At 36.0% G+C, this 16,832-nt stretch overlaps 6 protein-coding genes across 8 annotated transcripts; 5 read left to right on the forward strand and 1 right to left on the reverse strand.

Annotated features, from left to right (window-relative positions):
• The first annotated feature begins 262 nt into the window (after positions 1-262).
• TT7 (Cytochrome P450 superfamily protein) lies at positions 263-3,072 on the forward strand. The gene is made up of 4 exons (NM_120881.3): positions 263-821; positions 1,545-1,985; positions 2,064-2,234; positions 2,315-3,072. The coding sequence occupies exons 1-4, from the start codon at positions 372-374 to the stop codon at positions 2,792-2,794; spliced, it is 1,542 nt and encodes a 513-aa protein (NP_196416.1). The 5' UTR covers positions 263-371; the 3' UTR covers positions 2,795-3,072.
• A 228-nt stretch (positions 3,073-3,300) lies between these two features.
• Positions 3,301-5,482, forward strand: E13L3 (glucan endo-1,3-beta-glucosidase-like protein 3). Of its 2 annotated transcripts, none has more exons than NM_001342974.1 (4): positions 3,301-3,670; positions 3,754-4,180; positions 4,340-4,373; positions 4,959-5,482. In NM_001342974.1, exons 2-4 carry the CDS (start codon positions 3,832-3,834, stop codon positions 5,215-5,217), a joined length of 642 nt encoding a protein of 213 aa, NP_001332606.1. In that variant the 5' UTR covers positions 3,301-3,670; positions 3,754-3,831; the 3' UTR covers positions 5,218-5,482. The 2 variants fall into 2 exon arrangements, with proteins under 2 accessions (NP_001332606.1, NP_196417.1); NM_120882.4 differs by having other exon boundaries at positions 3,941-4,180.
• A 205-nt stretch (positions 5,483-5,687) lies between these two features.
• Positions 5,688-7,320, forward strand: AT5G08005 (flavonoid protein). The gene is made up of 5 exons (NM_001342975.1): positions 5,688-5,778; positions 6,311-6,393; positions 6,496-6,710; positions 6,829-6,930; positions 7,032-7,320. Exons 1-5 carry the CDS (start codon positions 5,764-5,766, stop codon positions 7,073-7,075), a joined length of 459 nt encoding a protein of 152 aa, NP_001332605.1. The 5' UTR covers positions 5,688-5,763; the 3' UTR covers positions 7,076-7,320.
• Positions 7,321-9,032: 1,712 nt separating this feature from the next.
• On the forward strand, positions 9,033-11,812 carry AT5G08010 (uncharacterized protein). The gene is made up of 3 exons (NM_120883.3): positions 9,033-10,165; positions 10,250-10,545; positions 10,769-11,812. The coding sequence occupies exons 1-3, from the start codon at positions 9,541-9,543 to the stop codon at positions 11,546-11,548; spliced, it is 1,701 nt and encodes a 566-aa protein (NP_196418.1). The 5' UTR covers positions 9,033-9,540; the 3' UTR covers positions 11,549-11,812.
• Positions 11,813-11,891: 79 nt separating this feature from the next.
• On the forward strand, positions 11,892-14,996 carry RPA70B (RPA70-kDa subunit B). The gene is made up of 10 exons (NM_120884.2): positions 11,892-12,169; positions 12,402-12,551; positions 12,646-12,798; positions 12,892-13,069; positions 13,161-13,431; positions 13,525-13,752; positions 13,836-14,059; positions 14,138-14,298; positions 14,400-14,520; positions 14,614-14,996. Exons 1-10 carry the CDS (start codon positions 12,042-12,044, stop codon positions 14,812-14,814), a joined length of 1,815 nt encoding a protein of 604 aa, NP_196419.1. The 5' UTR covers positions 11,892-12,041; the 3' UTR covers positions 14,815-14,996.
• On the reverse strand, positions 14,960-16,754 carry GDPD6 (PLC-like phosphodiesterases superfamily protein). Of its 2 annotated transcripts, none has more exons than NM_001342976.1 (7): positions 16,693-16,754; positions 16,434-16,615; positions 16,176-16,359; positions 15,903-16,087; positions 15,593-15,811; positions 15,361-15,516; positions 14,960-15,266 (listed from the first exon to the last, which is right to left on the reverse strand). In NM_001342976.1, exons 1-7 carry the CDS (start codon positions 16,748-16,750, stop codon positions 15,087-15,089), a joined length of 1,164 nt encoding a protein of 387 aa, NP_001331075.1. In that variant the 5' UTR covers positions 16,751-16,754; the 3' UTR covers positions 14,960-15,086. The 2 variants fall into 2 exon arrangements, with proteins under 2 accessions (NP_001331075.1, NP_196420.1); NM_120885.4 differs by having other exon boundaries at positions 14,968-15,266; positions 16,693-16,749.
• Between the last annotated feature and the right edge of the window lie 78 nt (positions 16,755-16,832).

A 16,832-nucleotide genomic window follows, 5' to 3' on the forward strand; every position in this document is an offset into this window, starting at 1 on the left:
TTCGATGCTCCCATATTCTCCACGGTTTAAAGCAAGATTGGTGGGAAAGGGATATTCTCGCATCGATTACAATGAAATATGGGTTGAAAAAAAATAAAAAAATTACTCAATGTTGCACCAAAAACCAGAAAACTCTAAGTTGCGCTAATAAAAAAAAAAGTTATAAACCCAACATCAAACCAAAACCGTACTAAACTGTCCCATATGAGATTTAGCTTTAAATAAATTAGTACTTCTCATAACGATAACTAAATTAAATTTCCCTAGCCAAGACATACATATAGTTTTGATTGACAAAAAAAAAAAAACTCCTCTATTTATAGCTTGTGTTTTGTTTCCTCATTTTTCACTTACCATTCAAACCCAACACTATGGCAACTCTATTTCTCACAATCCTCCTAGCCACTGTCCTCTTCCTCATCCTCCGTATCTTCTCTCACCGTCGCAACCGCAGCCACAACAACCGTCTTCCACCGGGGCCAAACCCATGGCCCATCATCGGAAACCTCCCTCACATGGGCACTAAGCCTCATCGAACCCTTTCCGCCATGGTTACTACTTACGGCCCTATCCTCCACCTCCGACTAGGGTTCGTAGACGTCGTGGTCGCCGCTTCTAAATCCGTGGCCGAGCAGTTCTTGAAAATACACGACGCCAATTTCGCTAGCCGACCACCAAACTCAGGAGCTAAACACATGGCATATAACTATCAAGATCTTGTCTTTGCACCTTACGGACACCGATGGAGACTGTTGAGAAAGATTAGTTCTGTTCATCTATTTTCAGCTAAAGCTCTCGAAGATTTCAAACATGTTCGACAGGTAAAACAATTATAAACGGTATTCTCATTTTCTAACGCTATAGCTCACTGGCCTGTAATCATGTCATTTCAATGTTTTGACTTTTTCTTTATATATACATAATTATAATTTATAATTGGGATTTCAAACCCTATCTCTCACTATTTCAAGACTAGACCGGATTGGAATTTGAACTTTTGTAATGAATATTAGTATCTGCACATAAATTTTATGTTAAAGTTGGGTTTTCTTAAAGTGAATTTATATATTAAAAATATATAAACGATTGGGTTTTACTCAAATGAATTTACATAAGAGCTAGGTATAAGTGCAAATATGCAATACTGTCATTGTCGTGGATGTATAAAAGTATGATCTAACTTTGATGATGCCATGGAAAAATTGGAAAGTTCAGATCCAGAGGAAATATTGCTTGAATTATAAAATGTATGGACCACATTGTTTCCTTAAATGGAAGGTCTCACGAGTTTCTCAATTTCAGACTACTGATAATATATGCTATTATAGATTTTATTTTCTAATTATTTTTTTTGGTTTAATTTAATTAGAGTAAATTTTTAAAAAGAAATATATGGTTTTGTTAACCGTGTTTTAAAATTTGATAGAGCTTTTAGATCATAATCATAATTTTTTCGTATTAATTGTGATTATGTTGGACGAAAATACTTAATTAGTATTCAAGAAAACTTTTATTCTAAAAACAGAATAAAATAAATTTTACAGGAAGAGGTTGGAACGCTAACGCGGGAGCTAGTGCGTGTTGGCACGAAACCCGTGAATTTAGGCCAGTTGGTGAACATGTGTGTAGTCAACGCTCTAGGACGAGAGATGATCGGACGGCGATTGTTCGGCGCCGACGCCGATCATAAAGCTGACGAGTTTCGATCAATGGTGACGGAAATGATGGCTCTCGCCGGAGTATTCAACATCGGAGACTTCGTGCCGTCACTTGATTGGTTAGATTTACAAGGCGTCGCTGGTAAAATGAAACGGCTTCACAAGAGATTCGACGCTTTTCTATCGTCGATTTTGAAAGAGCACGAAATGAACGGTCAAGATCAAAAGCATACAGATATGCTTAGCACTTTAATCTCCCTTAAAGGAACTGATCTTGACGGTGACGGAGGAAGCTTAACGGATACTGAGATTAAAGCCTTGCTATTGGTCAGTTTTTTGACAATTAATTTCCTTAAAAATCGTATATAATGAAAGTTAGATTGTTTTTTTTGGTTGTAAATACAGAACATGTTCACAGCTGGAACTGACACGTCAGCAAGTACGGTGGACTGGGCTATAGCTGAACTTATCCGTCACCCGGATATAATGGTTAAAGCCCAAGAAGAACTTGATATTGTTGTGGGCCGTGACAGGCCTGTTAATGAATCAGACATCGCTCAGCTTCCTTACCTTCAGGTACCGTTAACCCAAACCGGAATTTGGAATTGTTTTGGTTAGCGAGCTATTGTTGTTAATCCGGTTTTGGTTTAAAACAGGCGGTTATCAAAGAGAATTTCAGGCTTCATCCACCAACACCACTCTCGTTACCACACATCGCGTCAGAGAGCTGTGAGATCAACGGCTACCATATCCCGAAAGGATCGACTCTATTGACGAACATATGGGCCATAGCCCGTGACCCGGATCAATGGTCCGACCCGTTAGCATTTAAACCCGAGAGATTCTTACCCGGTGGTGAAAAATCCGGCGTTGATGTGAAAGGAAGCGATTTCGAGCTAATACCGTTCGGAGCTGGGAGGAGAATCTGTGCCGGTTTAAGTTTAGGGTTACGTACGATTCAGTTTCTTACGGCGACGTTGGTTCAAGGATTTGATTGGGAATTAGCTGGAGGAGTTACGCCGGAGAAGCTGAATATGGAGGAGAGTTATGGGCTTACACTGCAAAGAGCGGTTCCTTTGGTGGTACATCCTAAGCCAAGGTTGGCTCCGAACGTTTATGGACTCGGGTCGGGTTAAAATTTAACTTTGCTTCTTGGACAAGGTATATGGCTTGCACGAAAATAAAGTTTTAAAACAGCGTAGTTTGATCCGGAGTTAGCTTTATGTAAGAACGTGTAACGCCAAATCAAGTCATTATTAAATATTGTGAGTTGTTTGTAACCTATATATAAATCTTGAAGAGGAAGATTTCAGAAATCTTGAATATGTTTTAGGAAAAACATTGTTTTTTTTACAGTAGCGCAAGTTGAATTAAAACCTATTCCTTACAGAACCAAATGCATTAATAATTCTAGATATTTTTGGCCAAGACAATCAGATTTTTCAATATTTCATATATACTAGGTGGAACACCACCACCTGCAACTCTGCAACACATGTTACGTTACACAATCACTTTTGGCGGTTTTCAATTATTTATATAAAATTGTAAATGTTTGTACACAGTAGAAAATTAGTAATAGTGAATTTTGTTTCTCCGAATATGTATAGCAATATATATGGCATGGATCAAACTAGCCGACATCCTAACTTGTTCACAGCTTTCCTTTTTACTTATCTAGTCGATTAAGCATCAGAAAGTATGTTTTAATTTTTAAATTTGAAAAAGGTGTACTTACAAGTTCGGGTGTTCACACGGAGGAGAGCTACAATAATGAAAAAGCTGACTCAAGAAGGGCTATAGAAGAAACAAGAGTCACGGAACAAGTTGTCACTCTCAATCTCCAGTACACTAGCTTCCATAACTCTCTCTCTTTCTTCTCTCTCTAAAAGTTATCAGAATAGAAATCTCTCTCTCTCAACAAGTCTAACAGTGCCATTTGTATCTCTGAACTCCAACCATGGCTCCTCTGGTTCTCTACCTTCTCACTCTCCTCATGGCTGGCCATACCAGTAAGAACTCTCACTGATCTTCTTCACCTTTGTTTATGGATTTGGTCTCTCAGTCTCACTCTCGCTTACCCTTTCACATTCAGCTCTGGCTCTCTGGTTTAAGAAACCCTTAATCTACAAAGCTTGCTTTCCTCGCAAATGAACTACCTTACTTATCTCTTATGCAACTCTTGTTGATGATTTGCAAACATCTTAACCTCTCGAAACAAGATTTACAAATCTTACTGGCTTCACTTACAATTTTGTTCCCATTTTTTTCTTCTTTGGTAGGTGCCTCATGGTGTGTGTGCAAAACAGGGCTGAGTGACTCAGTGCTACAAAAGACATTAGACTATGCTTGTGGAAATGGAGCTGACTGTAACCCAACTCACCCAAAAGGCTCTTGCTTCAATCCTGACAATGTTAGGGCTCATTGCAACTATGCAGTCAATAGCTTCTTCCAAAAGAAAGGTCAAGCTTCTGAGTCTTGTAACTTCACTGGTACTGCCACTCTTACCACCACCGATCCCAGTAAGTTTTCAGAAAGTTGATACTCTTGTGATCTTTAGAACCCTACAAAATTTTGAGTCTCAGAAAGTTCAAGTTCAAGGTCTTTTGATTAGAGTACTAAAGATTCAAGTAGATTCAAGTAGAGATATTTTTTCTCTGATGTGTGATTTTTTGGCACAGGCTATACAGGATGTGCATTCCCTTCTAGTGCTAGGTACGGCTCTTTGCTTCTCTACACATTTATTTTCTTAATGGCTTTATCTAGAAATTTGAAGGATACCATTTATTTTTTTTTGGACAAAGAAGGATAGCCATTTAATACTACACTTCAATGTTGGATTAACTAACTTATTATGCCTATTTAATGGTCTAAACTTTAGATAACATCTACAACAATTCAATTATGCCTTTTTTTGGGGATTGTATAAAGTTTGAACCTATGGTTAGTGTATTGACTTGCGCGTCTCTTTGCAACGGTTTTATCTTGTTGCTGTAAGCTATTCTTTGAAAACACATTAATGATAAATAAATTGAAAAGTATAGAGATGGCAATTGTTTCAAAAGCTAATCTTTCTGTTTGATAATACTTTACATGAAAAACAAAAAATTAAGAATAGTTTCAAACAATACAACTTGTTTACCTTGTCCTAACAAATTCAACTCAAATGACATGTGTTTGCTTTAAAATAGTAACAACTGTAAATTCATTTGCTCTTGAAACATAAGTGCAAGCTAAAGATAAACGCAAACAATACAATTAGGCCTAATTAAGATTACGAATATTGTTGTTTGTTTATAGTGGTTCTAGTGGAAGCGGTAGCACCACCGTGACGCCAGGCAAAAACAGTCCAAAAGGAAGCAACAGCATCACCACATTTCCCGGCGGAAACAGTCCATACTCTGGCACACCATCCACCGGCTTATTAGGAGGCAATATCACTGATGCTACTGGAACCGGGTTGAACCCGGATTACTCAACCGAAAGCAGTGGATTTGCGCTCTATTACTCCAACAACCTTCTGTTAACCGGCTTTTGTTCTCTCGTGATGATGCTCTGAACTGAAGAAGAATCACTGTCTTCTTTTAGTTTATGCTTAGTCAAAAAATATGTTATTTATATGTTCTTGTTGTTTTAGAGATAATTTAATCTGGATTTCGGTTCTTTTTTACTTTCCGGTTTTAAGAAAACACTTATCAATGTAAAACCAAATCTACTATCGATCGGTTTGGTACGAATTGTTTATCTTTTGACTAAGATTTTTCTTCTTTTTGGTTCGGATTGGGTCTAAGAAATTTCGAACCAACTAAACCACAATAAGATTTACTGGTCTAGAAAATTCATTTTAGTTAACCGGATTGATACGAATAAAAGCATCTCGGTTTGGTTTTAGTGTGGTTTTATTTGGGAAACACTCTGAATGAATGAGAGTGTCCCCTCGGTAAAATAGAAATAAAGTAAATGCTTACCTATAAGGGGTTGGACTTGGAAGAAAACTGTATTCTTCTACTTCAAGAACACAATCTCTTCTTCTCTTTCTCTTGTTTCGATTTCCATACCATATATATTTGACAAATCCATCGACTTAATTTGAAGACAGAAAACGATGGAGAATCCAACCGTAAGATCATTACAGAGACTTGGGTTTAATCCAATCTGAAGACATGTGTTTGCAAATAAAAATATCCATTTTCTTTATGTTTCTTGGCTTTCTTTGGTTTGAATCTTTGAGATTTTGAATTGTAAATTTTCTCGATTGGTGAAAAAGTTTTTGATCTGATGAGTTTCTACAATCAATCTTGATTATCCTCTAATTTATTTATTTCTGGAAACCAATTGTTTTTTAAGAAGATTTTGCAACTATTTGATTGGTTCAGTAAAGAAAACTTGAGAATTTTGTTGTTAAACGATTATTTCATGAGATGATCTCAAATATTATAGGGATTATTTGATTAAACTCATCATCTTATGATGATTTTCTTGAAAACCCCTCAGATTCAGAAAAATTGTTAGGCATGATCCTCATGCTTTCATTGCTTTCGTTATAAAAACCCAACTGTTTGGCGTTGATGATTCCATGCTGAATTCACATTTGCGATTGATTAAAACTTGTATACGTTTTTGCTGATTTTACTCGATTTTCTGTTACACAGGGACCTTGTCAGGTATGTGGGGATATCGGCTATAAGGATTTGATAATGACTTGTTTCAACTGCAGAGAAGTTAGAGAACATATGTATGATGACTTTCCTGCCCTATATCTTTTGTAGAATACTCTTTTTTTACATGATTATGATTATCATTCTTTTCAATAAATCTTTCTCTTTTGTGTATACAGTTATTGCGCAGCAGTCTTGTTACGATCTGTACCCGGTATATGGTTATGTCAAGAGTGCAGAACCTCGACTCGCGTGTTACAGATATCGCATCATGTGAACAACTCAACTAATAGCGGTAAGAAAGAAACTTCTATGCCGGTTCAAAATGGTGGCTTGAGACTTCATCAGCCTCCTCATGTACCCATGTTGCTAGCACAATCATCTACTAATAAAGGTGATCATATAAAGTTTATGTTTATGTTTATTTAAGTATAGTGTGTTTAGGATTATGGATGATCGTTTATATAATGCTTATTTACTGAACTAATCTACATGAGGTGTCTTTTTCATAGCTTCTTTGGTGCCCAATGATACATCTCCAATCAAGAAACACCGACCACCTTTTTTGGCTTTTCCTTCTCCAAAAAGAAAACGTAGGACGCTTCGGCTTGCAGGTGAAAACCACAAGTTGTTATTTGATTCAATTTCTGCTAGAAAATGAGATTATGATATTGTGCTTGTGTATTAATGTCATTTTCTTTGGTTTCTGTTTTAGAAGGACATACCGAAGAAACTAAACGTCAAAGCTCACATCCTTAAGTGTTTCGTCAAATTGATTAAGACATGTGTGTTAACTTCTCCTGAGCCTCTCTTTGCTTTAAGTTGCTTAAGTGAGTGCATCTGTAATTAAGATTTTTAGGGTTTCATCTTCCTTGGATCTCAAGTTACTTACAAGCTATGTGAGATTGGACTTACTGACATGTGACTTGCTCACTTTGACATTCCTTCTTTCTTACAGTGTATCCTGTATATGACTCATTGTTATGATATCCATCATATATCTTTGTTTAACGCAGAAAATTTGTATTTAGTTTAGCATTTTTATTGGTGAGCTCCCATATGATGTGTAGAACCTGCTAATTTGCTAAAGAAAATGATGATTTGATTTGTTACGAATTAGACAATCAATACATGTTCCCAGCATTTGAATTTTGCCGGATTTAAAAATGTTTTTCTACTTAGAAATGATGTAATCTAATTCTAAATTTTAAATTATCCCGCGATTTTTAGATGACCGTTAGAATTTGGCATTTTCATATTTGGTTATAGAAACGAGACACGTCAAATTTCAATTTAAAATTTTAAAATTTACGGGATAGAAAAATATTTTTTTTATTATTTTAAATAATGAAATATAATTATAAACTATCCCACGATTTTTAAGATGACCGTTAAAATTTAGGATTTTCATAATTGATTATCAACACAAGACACCTCAAATTTTGATTCTAAACTTTTGATTTAATTTATTCAATTCTAAAAATTAAATAACTTCTCATGATGACAAACAACATTAAAATACTATATAATTGTGACTTTACGGTAATTTCTAGTGATAATTGATTATGTAATGGCAATTAAGACTTTTATGAAACAAATATACACTACTTCCATATTTAATTTGAAATTTTCTTTTGAAAATTTCTCTCCGTTTATTTTTTGAAAAGTTCACTCCTTATGTAGTTTTTATGAGCTTTATTTAACATTTTTGATTTTATTTATCAAGTACTACCATTTTTATTAAACTTCGTGATATTTAACTTCAAGTTGCTTAGATTGTCTTGTTTCATTTTCAAAAATCTTAAACTATTCCATAAAATCCTACATAATTTAAATTTTGATTATTTTAATTTTATGAAATAAAAATTTAATGTACATTAATGTATATCATAGTGAGAGCTATCTATGACATTTGTCAACAAGTTAATTACTTTTCTTTATGACATTTGTCATTATATTTTTGGTTTGTGCAAAGACATTTATTGTTTAATTGATTTAATACTAAATCGGCATTGTAATAAAATGACACATACCGTCAAACAACATTTAACATTGTATGAAAGCAACTATGATTCGCGTTGTGCTGATTTTTTTTTTACTACATCTTATTCTCGTCAAAAACTATTTATGATACAATAATTAATGAATATGCTACTATAGGTTTGTTATCTTATTTTCATTCTTTCACAAAGTTTACAACCAATTGTAGATGTAAAAATGTATGAGAGCTAATAGACTATTTATGTTTAAACAAAGCCTAGAAATTGAGGGTAAAGTTGTTTGTATTTCTTATGGAGTTATGGTAGATTAGTAAAAGAAGATTAGTACATGAATGGTGAATCTAAAACTTAATTGTTTTAAAATAAATGAGTTAATATACGAATAAAGTTAATTTAGTAGATATAAAAAATATGCAAATAATCAAGAAAATATCAATAGAAGTCTAGTAGTTAGTTTTTTTTTTTTACCAAACAAGCTGTAAATAAAGCACAAAGTAATTTTGAAGATGTGTAAAATCCGAGTTATTTGATAAATCCGATTGAAAAACAACACTTTTCTCTTGGTAAAAGAAACTATACCGAACCGAATTGAGACTTTATATGGTTTACGTTTTTCGAAAACCGATCAATCAGAAACCAAATAAACCGATATAAACCGGATGTTTTTGATAGTCTTCGACAGTGACCCTTAGCGAATTGTTTTTTTTTTATTGGTTGGAAAATAGAAATTCCGGTAACCTTTGGTAGCTCGTACGGCTTCTTCACAAAATTGCCGGCCTATGAAGATCATTTCCTTCATTTAACCCTCCAAGCTCCAGATTATCCATTGCTGTACTCACAAAGCTCCAAAGTCTTGTTCTTTTCTTCTTTGTTTCTTTAATTACTGCTCATGACTATCTCTCTGATGGAAAAAGTCGAAGCCTTTTTCTGTGTTTCTCTAACGGGTATTGATTGCTAAGTACTTCGATTTCCGCGTAGTATGGTACATAGTTGAAGTTTGAGAATTTGGGTTTTGTTCTCTGATATTTTAACTTTGGTGGGTAGCTTTTATATGCTTATTATAGCTTCTTTCTTCGAAATTGAAAGCTTGAGCCTTTGATTCTAAAGCTTGGAGTGAGTTCGTTTGGATTGATGCAGATGTTGTCAATGAGGGTTAGTGTTTATGTAGTTGGATTGGAGAGGATCCAATTACTCTTTTGATTGTTGAGGACGAAGAGAGAAGAAATGGATCTATGGTTAATCGCAGCTACTGCTGCTACAGGATATATAACCAAGCATTTGCGAAATGTATCCAAAGGTAAATCTTCTTCTGAAGATTTGACTAATGTGAAGCTAGAGTCACCGAGATGCTTGGCTAGTAATGTAGTAAGAGTTAAAAAACCAAAAGAAGAAAACTTTGAGGATTGCTTAAATGGGGAAACTCTTGATCTATATGAATGTGGCAATGCATATGGAGTGGAAGTAGCTTCGAATAATGAGGAGGATTTGGGATATGATGATGAGATTCGTTCAGGTTCTTTTGGGAACAGAGCGTTTCTTAGGAGAAATCAGTGTCCTATCAAGCCTTTTTCTTTGGAGAAAAGCATTATGTCTCGGTTACATAGAGAGAAAATATCCATGGAGGAATATATGCGTAGTCCGTTTCCATCACCTTGTGGTTCAGTTTCGAGGCCCTTGCTTGTTACTGATGGTACAAATGTAATTAGCAAGAATACTGGAGATTCTGTTAGCCAGCAAGTTTCGGAATGCGGGATTCCTCAGCTTAGGAAGTTGAAATCTTCACTTCTTTACGCTAAAAGGGGAGTTGGAGATGCGAAGAGCGTGAGTAGAAGATCTGATAATGGGACTGGTAAAATTCTTGCTCTCTTTTTAAAATGTTACATTTGTTTATATTGACAAAGGAGAAGACTTAACATGTTATCTTTCTTTTCAGGATCAAATGATCCAGTGTTAGTGCTATGCGTTGGGATTTCAATTGGGATAATGTCATCATTTGTAGCTAACCAAACCGAACTAAACAAAGTCAGAGCAGAGTCAAAGCAGACAGAGAATTTGGGAAAAGAGTTAGAAGATGACATACACGATGGTGAAAAACAGTGTGATGAAAAGACAGCAGAGAATTCAGAATCTATAAGTAAAATTGAAGCAGAACTTGAAGCTGAACTTGAAAGGCTGGAGATCAACATGATTTCCTCCAACATTGAGACAAAACTCTCAGATGTCTTTGAGGTGAGCTTTATACTCTAGCTTTTGCTTTTTCCTTTCCTTTCACTGAATCATTGTCTCATTTTGGTCGATCATGTCTGTTCATTCTGGAAGTTATCCCGCAGCACTAATGATCCTGTTTTCTCCATATATGAAAATTGAGCAAAACAGATATTTGATCATAAGACTAGCCATTGTTTAATCATCTATAGAAGTTCAGCTTGTAAATTGTTTCTCAATTCTGCAGCTGGAGCCAGATTTCGAAGTAGAATTTGCGCAGGGTGAGCTGAGAGATGATCAGGTTGAAAGACAGCGTTTTGATGAAACCGTGTCCAACCAGGAACGGAGTAGCAATTCCACACCTGAATCAGGAAACTACATAGTCTCACCTCGTGAGTTAAGCTTGCGTCTGCTTGGAGTTATCAATTCATGCTATGAAAAACGGATAAAAGAACTTGAGAATGCCTTACAAGAGAGTCAGAGGAAAGTGGAGCAGCTGGTCATAGAATCAGAGGAAAAGAAGAAACCATTGTCAAGGATTTGGGAAACCCATGAAGAGATGAAATATAAGAGGGGCTCAAATCCTCCAGTTTCTGTAGCTCATATAGAGAAGAAACATAATCCTGCAGAGATCCAACCTCTGGTTATGACTTTAGAAGGGGAAGCACTTGACGCATTCAATGAATCTTACGAGGAACTGATGGATATTAACGACTATTCAGAAGAAGACGATTTACAATGTGTGATGCAGGAGAATGAGCGGCAAGAAGAATTGTCTTTGACGAGCAAAAGCTCACCTTGGAGCCATAAAGATTACATAAAGGATTCTTCAAGAACTTCAGAGGATGTGAATTTGTCCATGCTGCAAGATCTACTTGGTCTGAGCGACGAAGAAGAAGAAGAAGAAGATGAGATGGAGAAGCATCTGATAAAGCAGATTGTTGAGAAAACAAAGCAAGGGTCTTCTGCTGTGTTAAATGCCCAGAAAATGCTATTCCTCATGGAAGAAATACAACCAAATCTATAAAAAGCATTTACTCAAATTCTCATCATTTTTTGATGAAAGTATTACACGTCTCTAGTTAGTGTGTGTGTAGATATGCAAAGATTGGTGTAACTTATCTTGTCATATGCAAAGAAACTGAAGAGAGAAGAAGATGTGTTGTCAAATTCAATGTATATATCTTAAGACCAGTGTCAAAGCTTAAGATGTGATAATCTTTAAGACCATCTCCAAAACTCCGATGGAGATGCTCTAAGTTTTTCTGGCAGAAAGAAGAGTCTTTTGAAACCTGCTGGTTGGGTCAGAGAGTTTGAGAGAAGGCGCCAAATAAACCAAAAGCTAGACAAGAAGAAGCGGTGAAGTTTTGAAAACGAGAATAAAATTCGGCGGGAATAATTAACGAAAAATCTAATAGCTCCCGCGCAAATCTTTCTTTTACAAAACAAAACCATTTTGCTTCCCATTTCCTGTGAATTCTAAAGAGAAAGAAGAGATAGAGCTAGAGATTAAGATAGAGATGGAGAACTCAGTGACCCAAGATGGTATCGCGACAGTATTAGCCAATCAATCCCTTGATTCCTCCTCTGTTAGACCCGAAATTGTTGTTCAAGTCGTGGATCTTAAGCCTGCTGGAAATCGATATACGTAAGTTTCGATCTTGATTTTGTGTGCATCGATCTGGGTTCTTCTGATATGTTTAGAACCAAACTTGTTATAGAATAGGGTTTGAGATCTGGGTATTGTTAGAATTTTGCCAAGTCTCAGTTTTTTTTTTTTTTTTTTTTTTTGGGATCTAGTTTCAGGTCTGTGTTAGCTTTAATCAAATTCAATATTAACTGGTCGATGAAGTATCTTGACATGTGATTTGGGTTCTCAGGTTTAGTGCCAATGATGGAAAGATGAAGATTAAAGCAATGTTACCAGCGACTTTGACTTCTGATATCATCTCTGGAAAGATTCAGAATCTGGGTCTTATTCGTCTCCTTGAGTATACCGTCAATGATATTCCAGGCAAATCAGAAGAAAAGTAATAATAATAACAATCTCTTATGCATCTTTCATGATTAATGATTTTCAAGCAAACAGAAACTAACCTTTGTTTTCTTTATTTGCCACTTCAGATATATGCTTATAACAAAATGTGAGGCTGTTGCTTCTGCACTTGACTCAGAGATTAAGGCGGAGATTAAAGCTTCCACAGGCATAATGTTGAAACCCAAGCATGAGTTTGTTGCCAAATCAGCTTCACAGATTATCAATGAGCAAAGGGGAAAGTAAGTATATCTTTTTTTAACTTCTGTTTGTTTCATAGTCTCTGTCGAAGTTGTTGTAAATGTTGCTTAAACAAGTCTCTGTGGTTTTTGTAGTGCTGCACCTGCTGCAAGAATGGCTATGACCAGAAGGGTTCATCCTCTTGTGTCCTTGAACCCTTATCAAGGAAGTTGGACTATTAAAGTTCGTGTCACTAACAAAGGAGTCATGAGAACTTACAAAAATGCCAGAGGAGAAGGATGTGTGTTTAATGTGGAACTAACTGATGAGGAAGTAAGACTAATCTGATGATTTTTCTATGGTTCTGGATTATTGTCTTAGACTTTATGTGGTTATTGATTTTTATTTACTTATGGAAATCCAGGGAACACAGATTCAGGCAACAATGTTTAACGCAGCTGCAAGGAAGTTTTATGACAGATTCGAGATGGGAAAGGTGTACTATATATCCAGGGGATCACTTAAGCTTGCTAATAAGCAGTTCAAGACGGTTCAGAACGATTATGAGATGACCCTAAATGAGAATTCTGAGGTTGAAGAAGCTAGTAATGAAGAAATGTTTACCCCTGAAACTAAATTCAACTTTGTACCCATTGATGAGTTGGGTACATACGTGAATCAGAAAGACCTTATTGGTAAGAGCTGTTATCTATATTGAACTCTTTTTGTTTGTAAACATTGGTTTATGATGAAACTTAGTTAGTGACTTTAATGTTTCTCATTTCCAGATGTTATCGGTGTTGTTCAAAGTGTTTCTCCTACCATGAGCATTAGAAGGAAGAACGACAATGAGATGATCCCAAAGAGAGATATAACTTTGGCTGATGAGACAAAGAAAACTGTTGTGGTGTCCCTTTGGAATGATCTAGCAACTGGCATTGGCCAAGAACTGCTGGACATGGCTGATAATCACCCTGTTATCGCGATTAAATCTCTTAAAGTTGGAGCTTTTCAAGGTAAATCTATACTTTTCATTTTAGTGTTAATGCTATATATGCATTATGTTAAACCGGGCGCTGATGCAAACCTGGATTTCTAGGTGTTTCATTGTCTACTATCAGCAGAAGCAATGTGGTGATAAACCCTAATTCTCCAGAAGCTACAAAGTTGAAATCTTGGTATGATGCTGAAGGGAAAGAGACATCTATGTCTGCTATTGGTTCTGGGATGAGTTCTTCTGCCAACAACGGATCAAGATCCATGTATTCTGACAGAGTTTTTCTTTCTCACATCACAAGCAATCCCTCTTTAGGCGAGGAGAAGGTACTTCAAAACACTTTTAACATATTAAGATATGGAAAAAAGAAAAGTTGATTTATGAGTCTCGTATATATATTGCAGCCTGTATTCTTCAGCACTAGAGCTTACATAAGCTTCATCAAGCCAGACCAAACAATGTGGTACCGTGCTTGCAAGACCTGTAACAAGAAAGTTACTGAAGCAATGGACTCTGGTTATTGGTGTGAAAGTTGTCAGAAAAAGGACCAAGAATGCAGTTTAAGGTATGATGATAGTGAGATTCGTAAATATTCAACTCAAGAAAAGATTTTGGTTCTGGTTTGTTGTGTTCTTCTTTAATCATGTGTACTTATTGTGTGATCAGGTATATAATGGCGGTGAAAGTCTCCGACTCAACTGGTGAAACTTGGTTATCTGCATTCAATGATGAAGCAGAGAAGATTATCGGCTGCACAGCTGATGATCTCAATGATCTAAAATCAGAGGTAAGAAAACTCAAAACATATATATCAACTGGAACACAGTCCTTATTCTCCATGTTCTGATTTAAGATACGATGTTATGTTGGTTTTCTCCAGGAAGGTGAAGTGAATGAGTTTCAGACAAAACTGAAAGAAGCTACTTGGTCATCTCATCTCTTCCGGATTAGTGTTTCTCAGCAAGAGTATAACAGTGAGAAGAGACAGAGGATAACTGTAAGAGGTGTTTCTCCAATTGACTTTGCTGCTGAAACAAGATTATTGCTCCAAGACATTTCCAAGAACAAGACATCTCAGTAATTCTAACTTTTAGCATGTTTTGTCTGGTTTTGTCAAAGAGTCCCAAAGTTGTGAGTTTTTCTGCAGTCGGTTATAGTAGTTCATGTCATTAGAGAATTGACTTTTAAATCTTTGTAAGTGTTCCAACAATCAATTCAGAGAGCCATTTGGAAAAAGTAGAAGCAATATATTATGAAATCGAAGAAAATGGAAACATCCATGGGTTTGTAAAAAAAAATCCTAAGAGAACATAAACTAGCATAAGAAAGAAAAGAACAAATTCAATTGGAGAATCACTGTTGCTGAGGCAAAGGAGACTTCAATTCCTGGTAATTGTGTAGACTTCCAGTGAAATCAGTGAACAAACCATCAACACCGATCTTATTGAGCCAATAATCATACTCTAGGTAAGGGTCCTGATTAAACTCTAAATGCAGAAACTGGTTCTCATTACGGTATGTGTATGGATGGACCTAGCAAAAACATTATTCAACGTGAAGTTTAATGAAACAAATCAGTGATGATAGTAAGAGAGTGGAGACAGGAGTTCAAGTCCTACACACAAACCTGAAGATTACGCGAATGTGCTCTCGCAACTAAATCTGTTGGTGTCATGAGACGGTTATTGTTCACAGGAACAATTGTGTCTTTCCATGGACCAATCCCAATTACATATGGTTTAATGTAATCCAAATATGCGTCTGATGTGATCTCTGCGTAAGTCTGCATTCACATTCATTACCTTATGTATAAGCAATTTTGACATAATGAGAAAGGAAGAAAGTGAATATGTAAATACCTTATTAGTGTCTTCGGTAAGAATAGTGACATCGTCGATCAAAAACAATTTTGGTGAGTCTGTCATGTTTGAAATGTAAACTAGCGAAGTTGCTGCAAAAGACTGAATAAATATTGGCTGTTTTAACCAATCTTCAGACAGATATGAGCCTTTGTATCCATATTTCTTCAAAGTTTCCACAAATTTATCTTCAAATTTTTTACCATCCGCCCACTTCACCTGCACAAGTTTCCAAATACAATTTAACATCCTCTCCATTTGTTATCATCAATGACTAAAAGTTGAAGCTAAGATTTGATGGTTTGCTTACTTGCTGATTCATGAAAACCGGATTCTTGATCTCTGGATATATCCCAACCACTCTAGGTGCATCCAGTGCTATCGAAATATACTCGTCGAAGGTAATAATCGGGAATTTACCATTGTATTGTTGATCCCTGAAAGGATACCTCTGCTTTGCACCAAGTGTTTTCAGCTCTTTGAGAGTAAAATCAACTGTTCTTGGAATGTTCAATCTCATCGTCAAAATTTGAAAAAAATGAAACTATATCAAAACAAATGATAATGGAATGTTTTTAGTTACCAGTGAAGAAGCCGGTCATGTTCATTCCTTGGACTTCATAAGTCCTCTTACGGTCTGCAAACTCCTTATGGTCTGCAACATCGGTTGTATCATCGAGATTAACATCGTGGTGACATATAAGAACACCGTCTTTGGAAGACAAAATATCGGTTTCTATAAAATCTGCACCCTCCTCTATGGCCCTCTGCAATCAAAAAAACCTTGTGAAACCAGACAAAATTAGTGTAAAGGTAAGAGACTTTTGTATAGATCCAATACCATATATGCAGGAGCAGTTTCTTCAGGGAGCTCTCCGTTTGATCCTCTGTGTGCAAGGTTGTAAGGACGGGAAGTCTGAAGTGGTTTCTTGGTTGCATGTTTTGCTTCGCTTGGGAGACGATACAAAGGCCTTGAGGCACAATTAGCAACCAACAATGACAGTAAAAGCAATGGTAGAAGATCTGCAAAAATTATAACAAAAATTGCTTTAAACGAAGAATCAACTTAGACATAGAAACAATGGAGATTTGACACTTACACTTGAAGGCCATGACTGAATTTGAGCTAGAAAAATTCCTCCAACGACCACACTGCATGAATCCAACATTATATAGATAGACCTGCAACTTATCTTTAGAAGATTTAGCCAAAAAATCGTAACAACCCAATCAGCATTAA

This window comes from Arabidopsis thaliana, chromosome 5 (genome assembly GCF_000001735.4).
Source record: "Arabidopsis thaliana chromosome 5, partial sequence".
In the NCBI taxonomy this organism is placed as follows: domain Eukaryota; kingdom Viridiplantae; phylum Streptophyta; class Magnoliopsida; order Brassicales; family Brassicaceae; genus Arabidopsis; species Arabidopsis thaliana.